Source organism: Otolemur garnettii, unplaced genomic scaffold, assembly GCF_000181295.1.
Source record: "Otolemur garnettii isolate 467f Iridium unplaced genomic scaffold, OtoGar3 scaffold00003, whole genome shotgun sequence".
Classification (NCBI taxonomy): Eukaryota; Metazoa; Chordata; class Mammalia; order Primates; family Galagidae; genus Otolemur; species Otolemur garnettii.
Genome location: NW_003852398.1, coordinates 21471000 through 21483319, shown reverse-complemented (window position 1 = coordinate 21483319; position 12320 = coordinate 21471000). Strand labels below are relative to the sequence as shown.

The following is a 12320-nucleotide window of genomic DNA, read 5'->3' as shown; positions in this document are numbered from 1 at the left end:
CCCACCAGCTCGGGTGTATGTGGCTGGCGCCTTAGCCACTTGAGCTACAGGCACCAAGCCACTCCTGGATTTTTGATGAATCAAATCGACATTTATAAACCTTTTTCTTCCATATTGGTCTTGTTATTTAAGAGACAGTTTGGATTACAGCAGGGTAAACTACTATAACACTGAAAGTCCCTAACATGCATTGGGGCTGGTAGTTGCTGCTTTTTTACCTCCATGCTTTATTCTTTCCTTGTAGTGGCTATGATTTTGGCTACATGGTAAAGTTGCTTACAGATTCTCGTTTGCCAGAAGAGGAACATGAATTCTTTCATATCCTGAACCTTTTCTTTCCATCCATTTATGATGTGAAATACTTGATGAAGAGTTGTAAAAATCTTAAGGTATGCAATATGTTTTCTTAATGCCAGTAGCAAAAGAAAAAAAAAAACAACCAAAAAAACAGGCTTAATTTTGCTTTCTTGCTATGTGTTCAGCATATGCTCTTTTTTTTTTTTGAAATGGAATCTTACTGTGTCACCCTTGGTAGAGTGCCGTGGTGTCAAGCTCATAGCAACCTCTAACTCTCCGGCAACTTCTTAAGCGATTCTCTTGCCTCAGCCTCCCAAGTAGCTGGGACACAACACCTGGTTATTTTTTGGCTGCAGTTGTCATTGTTTTAGCAGGCCCGGGCCAGTATATGTGGCTGGCGCCATTCTCACTGAGCTATGAGCACCAAGCCTCAGCATACGTTTGAGTGCCTGCTAGGCACAGGGATGTGCTAGAAAGTTGTAATAGAGAGCTGATATGCACAGCTCTTTGTGTGGTTGGCAGCCCTCTGCTTCCCTCATCCTAAGACAGCATTTTTTACTTGAGGCCTGTGAGCTTAGTCAAACAGTTAGCAGCAAGAGGTCTATGTGCAGTTTGTTAGGGAAAGAGTCTACTGTAGGGTACCATGTTCTCAGCTGAGGGCTTCTTTTTTTTTTTAAAAGAGATAATGGTCTTGCTGTGTTGCCCAAGTGGGCCTTGAACTCCTCAGCTCAAGTGATCCTTCTGCCCCAACCTTCTGAGAACTGAGACTACAAGCATATGCTTGGCTCTCAGAGGGGCTTTTAATCCTGGACATTTTAAGAGCTCATTGCCCTAATAAATTGTTAATATAGAGATTTACTATCTAGAATTGGATTAGCATTTACTATTTCCTTATTCTTGTTTTTCAGTAATTTTTATTTTATTTTATTCTATTTTTATTTATTTTTTTGAAACAGAGTCTCACTTTGTCACCCTCAATAGAGTGCCATAGCTCCCGGCAACCTCAAATTCTTGGGCTCAAGTGATCCTCTTGCCTCATCCTCCCAATTAGCTGGGACTACAGGCACCTGCCACAATGCTTGGCTATTTTTAATTTTAATTTTTTTTTTGAGACAGAGTCTTACTTTCTTGTCCTCTGTAGAGTGCCGGCCATGGTGTCATAGTTCACAGCAACCTAAAACTCTTAGATTCAAGGGATCCTCTTGCCTCAGCCTCCAAAGTTGGTGGGACTACAGGCACCCACCACAACATCCAACTATTTTTTAGAGATGGGATCTCACACTTGTTCAGGCTGGTCTTGAACCTGTGAGCTCAGACAATCCACCTGCCTCAGCCTCCCAGAGTGCTAGGATTACAGGCGTAAGCTACTGTGCACGACCTTGCCTGGCTATTTTTAGAGATAGGGTCTCGCTGTTGCCCAAGCTTGTCTTGAACTTGTGAGATCAGGCAATTCACCTGCCTTGGCATCCCAGAATGCTGGGATTACAGGCATGGGCCATCAAGCCCAGCCTCAGTAATTTTGATTTTAAAGGCAGCGGTCTGGCAAAATTAACAATATAGAAAAGAAAGGAACGAAAAGTAGAAGGCAACACAATGTACCATTTGGAAAAAAGGAAGAAGAGTTAAGGGCTAAAAGGGATTTAATAAGGACTGGAAATAGCTTGTTCTCACTCCTTGCCATCAGAATGAAGTGAACTTGCAAATGGACTTACTTGACTCCATTGGTGGTTATGTTGAATTTGTATGTAATATTATCTTTGTTTTCCTTACATCTCCAGGGAGGTCTTCAGGAAGTTGCTGATCAGTTGGATTTGCAGAGAATTGGAAGGCAGCACCAGGCAGGCTCAGACTCCTTGCTGACAGGAATGGCATTCTTCAGGATGAAAGAGGTAAGCGTTCTTGAATGTGAGGGACTCTCTGCAGGAACTTCCTGAAGGCTGAGGAGGTGCGTGATCTTTGTGGGCTGAGGTTTGTTGAACATTTATAGTTTCTTTCTTTTTTTTTTTAATATTTAATTAATTAATTTTTTGAGACAGTCTCATTATGTCACCCTCGGTAGAGTGCCACAGCATCATAGCTCACAGCAACCTCAAACTCTTGGGTTTAAGCAATTCTCTTGCCTCAGCCTCCCTAGTAGCTGGGACTATAGGTGTTGCCACAATGCCCGGCTATTTGCAGTTGTCATTGTTGTTTAGGTGGCCCGGGCCAGGTATGAACCTGCTAGCCTCGGTGCAGTTGGCTGAACGTTTAGTTTCTTTTGGATGTTGATGGTCTCGTTGAGAGTAGTTGTTTTTTGTTTATTATGGCGTTCAACATGTCAAACGTAGTTAGGCAAAAGCAGCTTTCTGAAGTGAAAGCCACTTTAGAATACGTAAGTATTCTTTTTTTAGGGGGGACAGAGTTTTGTCTCTCTCGGTAGAGTGCCATGGCACACAACTAACAGCAAGCTCAAACTCTTGGGCCTAACCATTTTCTTGCCTCAGCCTCCCTAGTAGCTCGGACTACAGGCACCTGCCACAATGCCTGGCTGTTTTTAGAGATGGGGTCTTGCTCTTGAACTCCTGAGCTCAAGCAGTCCACCTGCCTCGGTCTCCCAGAGTGCTGAGATCATAGATAGGCATGAGCCACCGCACCTGGCCTAGAATGCCTAAGTATTCTTCAGTATACCTAAGTCCAGAAGTGTACAAGACCCCAAGTACACTTCTGGACTTTGGTATACTGAAGAATACTTAGGCAGCTCGAATCCTTTTAATTATTTGCTGTTTTTTTCTTTGGATTTCTTTTCTTTACTTTTCCTTTTGTTCTTTCCCTTTCTATTTCCATTTTTTTTCTCTGTCACCCAGGCTGGAGTTTGGTGGCACAGTCATAGCTTCCTGTAACCTTGAACTCTTGGGCTCAAGCAATCTTGCCTCTGCCTCTTGAGTAGCTGGGATTATAGCCATGAGTCACCATACCTGGCTAGGTTTTAACAACTTTGTGTAGAGAGGGGTCTTGCTATGTTGCCCAGGCTGGTCTCTTGGGCTCAAGCAGTTATCCTCTGTCAGCCTCCCCAAAGTGCTAGGATTATAGGCATCACCACCAGGCCTGCTCCCTGATTTCCATAATAGGAATACTTTTGTTAGATCATTTACTTAGGTTATGCTAAGTTCTGTTAATTATTTATTTTTTTTGAGAGACAGTTTTACTTTATTACCCTTGGTAGAGTACTGTGGTGTCACAGCTCACAGCAACCTCAACTGCATAGCTTAGGCGATTCTCTTGCCTCAGCCTCCTGAGTAGCTGGGACTATAGATGCCCACCACAACACCTGGCTATTTTTTGTTGCAGTTTTGCTGGGGCTGGGTTCGAACTTGCCACCCTCAGTATATGGGGCTGGTGCCCTACCCACTGAACCACAGGCGCAGCCCAAAGTTCTGTTAATTATTAAATATAATGCTGAGTTTACTATAAATCATTAGTGAAAAGACTCTAGTGAATTTCTTTACTCAGGTTTTAAAATATATTTGAAAAGGTAGAGGGAGAAACTACTTTGAAAAATTAAAATGGTGATTTTGTTGACACTTTTGAGGAACCAGTAACTGTTAACAGAGACATGGATCTCCTTTTCAGAGCAAAGACTGTGGAGAGGGGTGGAGAGTATGTTTTCTCTTTGTCACTCTTAATTATAAACCATGTGCTGGGAAATGTTCTAGGTCAGTGGTTCTCAACTGGGGATGATTTTGCACCTTCCCTACCCCGACCCAGGTACCTTTTGTGATGTTTGGAGACATGTTTGGTTGTCACAACCTAGTGTGGGAGGACGCTGTGCTGCTGGCCAGGAATACTAAATAGCCCCTGATATAGTTGGGCTCACTAAAGAATTATCCTGCCCCAGAAGTGCCAAGGTTGAGATACCCTGCTGTAAGTGCCTAATGCCCATTATTTCACTCCTCATAATAACTGTTTTATTATCCTCCTCCACTTTTTCTTTTGGCAGACAGAATCTCACTCTGTTGTCCTGGGTAGAGTGCTGTGGCATCATCATAGCTTACAGCAAGCTCAGTCTTTTGGGTTCAGGAGATCCTCTTGCCTCAGCCTCCTGAGTGGCTCAGGGACTGCAGGTGCCTGCCATGATGCCCAACTAGTTTTTTCTATTTTTAGTAGAGACAGAATTTCACTCACTTAGGTTGGTCTCAAACTCATGAGCTCATGCAATCCACCTGCCTTGGCCTTCCAGAGTGCTAGGATTACAGGCATGAGCTTCTGTGTCCCACCATATTACCCCATTTTATAGATGAGGAAGCATGGCTTAAAAAAAATTGGTGTAATTCTGTTAAGGTCACAAAATGAGTCAGTCTGAGTTCAGAGCTCAAGCCCTTAGTTATTACCCTGCCTGTTAAAGAGAAGAGAGCAGTTGTACTAAGCTGCAGCAGCACAGAGAACCAGTAAAAGAAGTCATGGCAAGTATAAGTCTGTTCAGATTGGAGAGCCAAAGGCAGATCCTTTCTCCTTTTGAGAAAGGAGCATGAAAATACTATGTATAGGAAAACTGTGAGTCTTTCTTTGCTAAGTTGGTTTCTTTCTAGTTTGCTAGATTTTCAGGGCTTTAAGAGAGCTAGGGAGGTACTGATGTAGCAGTGTTGATACTTAGCGTGACTCCTGGCATGATTCTTACCATGGTTCTCTGTCCCATTCTACAGTTGTTTTTTGAGGACAGTATTGATGATGCCAAGTACTGTGGGCGGCTCTATGGCTTAGGCACAGGAGTGGCCCAGAAGCAGAATGAGGATGTGGACTCTGCCCAGGAGAAGATGAGCATCCTGGCGATTATCAACAACATACAGCAGTGATGGCAGTGGGCCCTGCAGGTTGGGCCTGATTCCAGAGTGGTGCTTACTGTGCTGTGCGCTTATCTTCTTCCCCAAGATAAAATGCTTCTTTTGAGCAAACTGTACCTACTATCTGCATTGAGCAGAAAGACTTGTGTTTTACTGAAGACAAAAGATGTCTTTATTTTAGATCCAGAAGAGGGGAGTTTGCTCTGAATTTGTAAACAAGTCTTCCCTATTCCTCAACCCCGAGCCTCTCCTCTCCGGTAGCCTCCTGCCACCAGCATATGGCTCATTTGACACTTTTTTAAATATACAGGACAAGTCTGAAACATACTAGTAAAATGTATATAACTCTTAACCTGTTGTCATTCTTTTTCTTTTAAATTTGTTGCTAATCTCTGATAATAAAGATTTTTGCTGTGATTCTCAGCTGAGCTGAGGGCTTCCAAGGAAAATGGAACAAAATGGTGATCTTGTATAATGGGTTATAGATACTGAGTCTTCTTTTCCTCCTCTCACCCTCGTCGAGGACATTTGTTTTCCTCATACTTTGGTAGTCTTTATGTATTACTATATGGAAATGAATTGCTTGGTACTGAAATCTGAAGACCAGATGCGGAAGCTGTCTATTCTTCATTCATGAGAAACTCCAGAGTGGGTATTAAGCTGACCATTGAAGCGTCTTTTATGTCTATGTTTGATTGTGCCACTGGGATTTGCTGTCACATATGCATCATCTGAAATCATTGTAATTAATATTCATGTAATAAAGTATCCTGGATTTGATCCTGAAGGAAATTAGTAAGATCAGATTTTTGGGTCATAAGTCTGTGATTATTGTCAGTAATGTGATTTCAGATGGTCATCTGTAGTCTCCCACCTCTTTTTTCCATTTTCCCTGATGTTTCTTTCAGCAAACATGAGAAGTTAGGGAGATGGATTAATGTATCAGAAATGTAAGTCTTTTAAAAAGTTACAGTGGTTACATGTAAACAGGGCAGTAAAGGAATTTGGTTTATAGAGTTCTCTTGGAGTACTATCCCACAACTGGGGTAAGAAGCTCAGGACTTTTTTTTTTAAAGCTAGTAGTCACTTAAAAAATACACTGTATTTTTTTGAATGACTATGGTATGGATAATTTTGAAACCAAAAACTCTTTTGGAATGGTGGAAGTAAAAATTGGTAACTCACTGAAGTGGAAGAATAGTCTTGAATTTTAAAGGTTATGGAAAACTCAATTTGAAATGATTCAAAGATATCAAGTATTATAAGCTGGTATTTAAGATGCTTGTAAATATTATTTATGTTTTTAATTTTGTAAAATAAAGATTTCTTTTTAACCATTGGCATGAAGGTTTGTTCTTTCATAGCTATGAATTGCTAGCTCTGGAAGGAAGACGGCATCTGGAAGATGGTCAGTGACACGCAAGCATCTTGCCTCCGTTGTACAAGTTGGCTTGCATACAAAATGTCTTACTTGGTGGGAAGCTTTTCATAAGCACCTGGGAAAATGGGGTTGGTTTTGCACATCATGTTCTCTGCTGATTGTGGGGCCTTTCTAAGAAATCAGTTTAATTCTGTTTCTTGGGGGCATTCCATTATTCATGGTGGATTAATTTGGTAATTAGTGGGACTCTTTTTGCATGTCAGGAGAAATGTGGAGATAAAGGGTTGAGGAACTCAGTCTCCTAACTGCATTGGAAAGGTAAGAGAGCTTATTAGAGTGGTGCTTAAACAAGACAAGTCTATTAGAATGGCAAGAACTTCACCTTGTGTTAGTATTTATCCTCAGAAAGGGATGGTGCTGTAGGATAACCAAGAAAATAATTTAGAACATAATTCAGTCATTCTGTATTTACTGCCAGATGTTCTTGAATTCCAGTATTCCGCTCCGTTAAGGAAGAATACCAACTACAAGCCTAGCTGTCAGCTCATACTGGTAAGAATGAGTTCAATTTAGAGCCCTATCAATCATTTACTCTAACCTATCAATGATTATTCTTGCTACTTGGTCAACAAATTTTTATCAAGGAACTACTAAGTACTAGACGCTATAAATAGGGATTAGAGTACATGGCAGACATAATCTCCCCCCTCGGGGTTTATACTCTATCTGTGTTGCCAAACAGTGAATGCTTTACACAATACAATTCGTGAGCTATAAAGTATTAATATAAAACAGGTTAAGGTTGGCGTTCAGGGACAGTCTTTTTAGAGAAGGGGCATTTAAGTTGATAGATGTGAGGAAGATGAATGAGGAGAGGAATAACATGGACAAAACCCTGAGGTGACAAGAGAACTTGGCAGGGGTCCAGCAGCTATGAGACCAGTGTGGCTGGAATCTAGAAGCCAGGATGAGAATGTCTTGACAGGAGGCCAAAAGGTAAGGCTGGGGTGAGGCAGGGCCTTATAAGCCACTTTCAAGTTTTTTTTTTTTTTTTTTTTCACTTTCAAGACTTTTATTGAAGACCAGACCAATAGGAAACTACTATAAGGTTTTTAAACAGGAAAGTCTGATTTTTAATTTAGAATAGCCATGGCTAGATGAAGAATGGAGATTTAGTAAAAAGAGGAGTTCAGAGAAATATTGGAAGTCTAGTCTGGGTAATGGGATGGTGGCTTGGACTACTGTGGAAGTAGGAGAGAGATAAAATTACTTTGGATGGGGATAAAGGACCAAAAAAATTGATTAATGATATATTCTTTCCCCTCAGAAAGGCAACTCTGATGGCTTTGGTTCTTTTTTTTCTTTGAGACAAAGTCTAATTTTGTCATCCTCAGTAGAGTGATGGTGGCATCACAGCTCATAGCAACTGCTAGCTCTTGGGATTAGGCGATTCTCTTGCCTCAGCCTCCCAAGTAGCTGGGACTACAGGTGCCTGCCACAACGCCCAGCTATTTTTTGGGTGCAGTTTGGGTGGGGCTGGGTTTGAACCTGCCACCCTCTGTATATGGGGCCAGTGCCCTACTCACTGAGCCACAGGCACCGTCCTGATGCTTTGGTTCTTTGTGGTTCTGATAATTAGGGAGATAAAAATGAAAATCATTTATTCAAATCATAACAGCTTGAGTACAATACTGGAAAGAGGACTTAGAAACTAAATTGTCATTTTTGCTATTTTTCTGCTATTGGGTAGTTTTATTGCTTAGTTTTCTTTCTTTTTTTTTTTTTTGAGACAGAGCCTCAAGCTGTCACCCTGGGTAGAGTGCTGTGGCATCACAGCTCACAGCAACCTCCAACTGCTGGGCTCAAGCAATTCTCCTGCCTCCGCCTCCCAAGTAGCTGGGCCTACAGGCGCCCGCCACAATGCCTGGCTATTTTTTTGGTTGCAGCCGTCATTGTTTGGCTGGCCTGGGCTGGATTCGAACCCACCAGCTCAGGTGTATGTAGCTGGCGACTTAGTTGCTTGAGCCACAGGCATTGAGCCTATTGCTTAGTTTTCAAGCAGTAATCTTGTTCTTCCAAAGCAATGACTGAGCAGTATGCAGTATGCCTCCATCCAAGGTGGTGAAGTTCAGAGTTCTAGTTATATGTACTACGCTTTGCTCAAGTAGCCTGTGCGTGTGTGTATATATATATATTTTTTTTCTCTGTCTCTAAGTGAAGTTTATAAGGGTGGTGGGTTTGAGCCCAGCTTGGGCCCGCTAAACAACAATGTCAACTGCAACAAAAAAACAGCTGGGTATTGTGGCAGGCGCCTGTAGTCCCAGCTACTTGGGAGGCTGAGGCAAGAGAATTGCTTAAGCCCAAGAATTTGAGGTTGCTGTGAGCTGTAATGCCACAGCAGTCTACCAAGGGTGACACAGTGAGACTCTGTCTCAAAAAAAAAGAAAAGATTCTCCACCCCTAGTAATAATGCCTCCTCTTCCTAAAGTTCACGTAACTGTGTGAGAACTATGAGAATCTAAATTCTGTAATATTCCCTTTTGTAGAGTTTATTAAACTCTAAAGCTAAAGCACATAGAAATGTCTTTGACAACTTTCTCTAACTTTTTCCTTCATGGAAGATGTTCCTATTAAGGAATTAATTCTTGCCATCCACAACAACCCCAACTCTAGGAATTTATTGAAAAATAGACAAGCAGAAAAGCCTTCACAATGAATCCCAAAAGAAAGTAGCTCAATTATCTGAAGAAGTGCTCCCTTCTACCTCTATCCTAGACTATGATTTTCTTTTTCTTTCTTCTCCTTTTTAAAAAAATATTATTTTTTCTTTGCAGTTTTTGGCAGGGGCTAGGTTTGAACCCAGTTTGGCCAGTATATGGAGCTGGCACCCTATTCCTTTGAGCCACAGGCACTGCCCCTCTTTTTTTTTTTTTTGAGACAGAGTCCAAGCTGTCGCCCTGGGTAAAGTGCTGTGGTGTTACAGCTCACAGCAACCTCAAACTGGGCTTAAGCAATTTTCCTGCCTCAGCCTCCCAAGCAGCTGGGACTACAGGAGCCTGCCACAATGCCTGGCTATCTTTTGGTTGTAGTTGTTATTGTTGTTTGGTGGGCCTGGCCTGGGCTGGATTTGAACCTACTAGCTCTGGTATATGTGGCTGGCACCCTAGCCAAGCCTAGACTATGATTTTCTTGTCTAGCAAATGTCAACTGCAACAAAAAAAACAGCATATGATATGATAACATTTTTTCTTGACATTATTCCACTATTTAAAAACCAAAGGAGAATAAGGACTTGGAATTAAATAGTATTTAGGGTCCCATTGTGCTAAAGCTGAAGTCCAATAATCCAAAAGTCATAAATGCATAAATGCAAAATTAGGAATATGCATTTTTTCTTCAAAGAGTATCTGTATCTTCAAGAACCACCGAAACAGTAGTTTTGTCTGAAGTTACTTTCTTGCTATCAATCATTTCTTATAAATGGGAAGTGAAGGGAAAACACATGTGGATCAGCTATTTGTTCTAAAGCTTTTAGTAAGTGATTGGTCCAAATAAGCAATTACACAAAACAGTAAGACCAAAGTTTCAATCTAAGTTCAGACAACATAAAGACTCAACATGATGGGTAAGGCCTACTTCACATTCAAACTTCAATCTTTGAAAAAGGAGAGGGCGCACCCAGGTTAACAAAAATAATTTAAAAAACCTATTCAATAATCATGAAATGCAGCAACTCTAACTCAAGAATGACATGTTTATAACCTGGCGAAGTATTCATAAGAACGTAACACTTTGGGTGATTACAAAAGCTCCACTCTTTGGGTGAAACCTGCCTAAGGCTCTAGAGAGAATCAACCACTCTGCGCCTGTTAGTTCTGAATAACTACTGCTGGCTTTTCATGATCTCTTCCAGTAGAAAACCACAACTGAGTCCAAAGTTAGATTCCATGGTGTCTAAGGATAGACAGAGTTGATCTGCGCTTAACCCTCTTTTCTATTATTTTGGATAACTGTAAAAAACATCCAGAGACCAGAGTGAATGTCTGGTGAGGTAACTGCAGAGGTGAAAGGTGTCAAATGTTTAGAATTTGGCACAGTTTCTTCAAGGTCCTTGAAAGTTCACCTGCAGAAGGTCTGGCAGTGTCTTTGGTAAGCTTTAGTGTTGCCGTATTTCTGAAGAAGCTCTTGGGCTTGTTGCTGCATTTCCTGGGTCACAAAGCCAGGATACTGGGACTTGATGTGAAGCAGGACGAGGCAGCACTCCAGTACATCAGGGAAGGGCCAGGCCTGAAAGATGATATAAGGATGAATAAGGATTTGCAAAAGCCACAAACACCTGCACAGAAGGAACCAGTGACTCTGACTCATCTGCTCACATGTCTCAGACACAGCTGGGCCAGTTGTGTTATAAAGCAATGTCTTTTCTTGTTGGTCATCAGAGATAATACTCAAAACTAGGATGGCTTCTGGGTTGTCCTTCCCAAATGATACAATTTTCTTCCAGAGCCCCATTCAAATCAACCCAAATGATGATGCTTCCATTAATACTTGGACCACAGCCAATTAGATCTATCCATCTGTAAGCTGTCAAATACCAGTTTAAATTTTTACTTTTATCTGCCAACTATTAAATTTGTTTGGGTTTTCTGAAGACTGAAGTATAAAATTGCTTGTGTGATCAAGCAAAACATTCTAGCTTAGCCAAAGGTAACCGGTTTCTAAATTTCTAAGCATAAGCAAATGAGGTTGAGATTTAGAAACTGAACAGAGAAATAGATGAACTTTTCTTTTTTTTTGGTAGAGACAAAATCTCTCTTTCTTGCCCTTGGTAGAGTGCTGTGGTGTCACAGTGCTCACAGCAACCTCCAACGCCTGGGCCCAGGCGATTCTCCTGTCTCAGCCTCCCGAGCAGCCAGGACCAGGCTTGAACCTGCCACCCTCAGTATATGGGGCTGGCGCCCCACTCACTGAGCCACAGAAGCCGCACCGAAGAACTTTTAAGAATGTGGTCTAGTCAAGTGATAACACAAAAAGGTAATGTTTCACCAAACGAGCTGCTATAAATCTTACCTTAATACTCTCAGGAAACTTAGCCATTCTCTCATTTGCTTCTGTAAGCCTTTTGGTTAATTCAGGCAGAGAAACTGGCTCATGTTTTTCTTCTTTACTAGTTTAAAAAAAAAAAAAAGAGGTACAAGTCTTATGTCTTGCCCCAGGTAACAATGTAAAACTCAGCATCTTAATCATTTTTTTTTTTTTCTAAACAGAGTCTCACTTTATCCCTCAGTAGAGTGCCGTGGCATCAACAGCTCACAGCAACCTCTAACTCCTAGGCTTAGGTGATTCTCCTGCCTCAGCCTCCCGAGGAGCCAGGACTACAGGTGCCTGCCACCCTTGGTATATGGGGCTGGCGCTCTACCCACTGAGCCACAGGCACTGCTTTAATCATTTTTAAATATACAGTTCAAGTGGTGCCCGTAGTTCAGTGGGTAGGGCACCAGCCACATACACCAAGGCTAGCGGGTTCAAACCTGGCCCGGGCCTGCTAAAGCAACCATGACTACTACAACAAAAAAAAGCTGGGCGTGTTGATGGGTGCCTGTAGTCCCAGTTACTTGGGAGGCTGAGGCAAGAGAATCACTTAAGCCCAAGAGTTTGAGGTTGCTGTGAGCTGTGACCCCATGGCACTCTACCAAGGGTGACATAATGAGGCTCTGTCTCAAAAACAAACAATGGATTAAATATACTCATAATACTGTGTGACAATTGCCACCACTCATCTCCAGAACTCTTTTCACTCTGTAAAACTGAAATGCTGTTTTTTT

At 41.8% G+C, this 12320-nt stretch overlaps 2 protein-coding genes across 3 annotated transcripts in view; one reads left to right on the top strand and one right to left on the bottom strand.

The window, feature by feature from the left end:
* The window catches only part of CNOT8 (CCR4-NOT transcription complex subunit 8), a 24186-nt gene extending 17729 nt beyond the window's left edge, over positions 1 to 6457 (top strand). Inside the window, exons 4-6 of the mRNA XM_012808685.2 lie at positions 245 to 389; positions 2076 to 2186; positions 4977 to 6457. Coding sequence (XP_012664139.1) covers positions 245 to 389; positions 2076 to 2186; positions 4977 to 5126 — 406 coding nt within the window. The 3' untranslated portion in view covers positions 5127 to 6457. The remainder of the gene's footprint in view (positions 1 to 244; positions 390 to 2075; positions 2187 to 4976) is intronic.
* A 3778-nt stretch (positions 6458 to 10235) lies between these two features.
* GEMIN5 (gem nuclear organelle associated protein 5) overlaps positions 10236 to 12320 on the bottom strand; it is a 61359-nt gene continuing 59274 nt past the window's right edge. For both annotated transcript variants that reach the window (XM_003782011.2, XM_012808679.2), the window contains exons 27-28: positions 11566 to 11662; positions 10236 to 10782 (exon numbers count right to left, since the gene is read on the bottom strand). In XM_003782011.2, the coding sequence (XP_003782059.1) occupies positions 10615 to 10782; positions 11566 to 11662 (265 nt within the window). In that variant the 3' untranslated portion in view covers positions 10236 to 10614. The remainder of the gene's footprint in view (positions 10783 to 11565; positions 11663 to 12320) is intronic.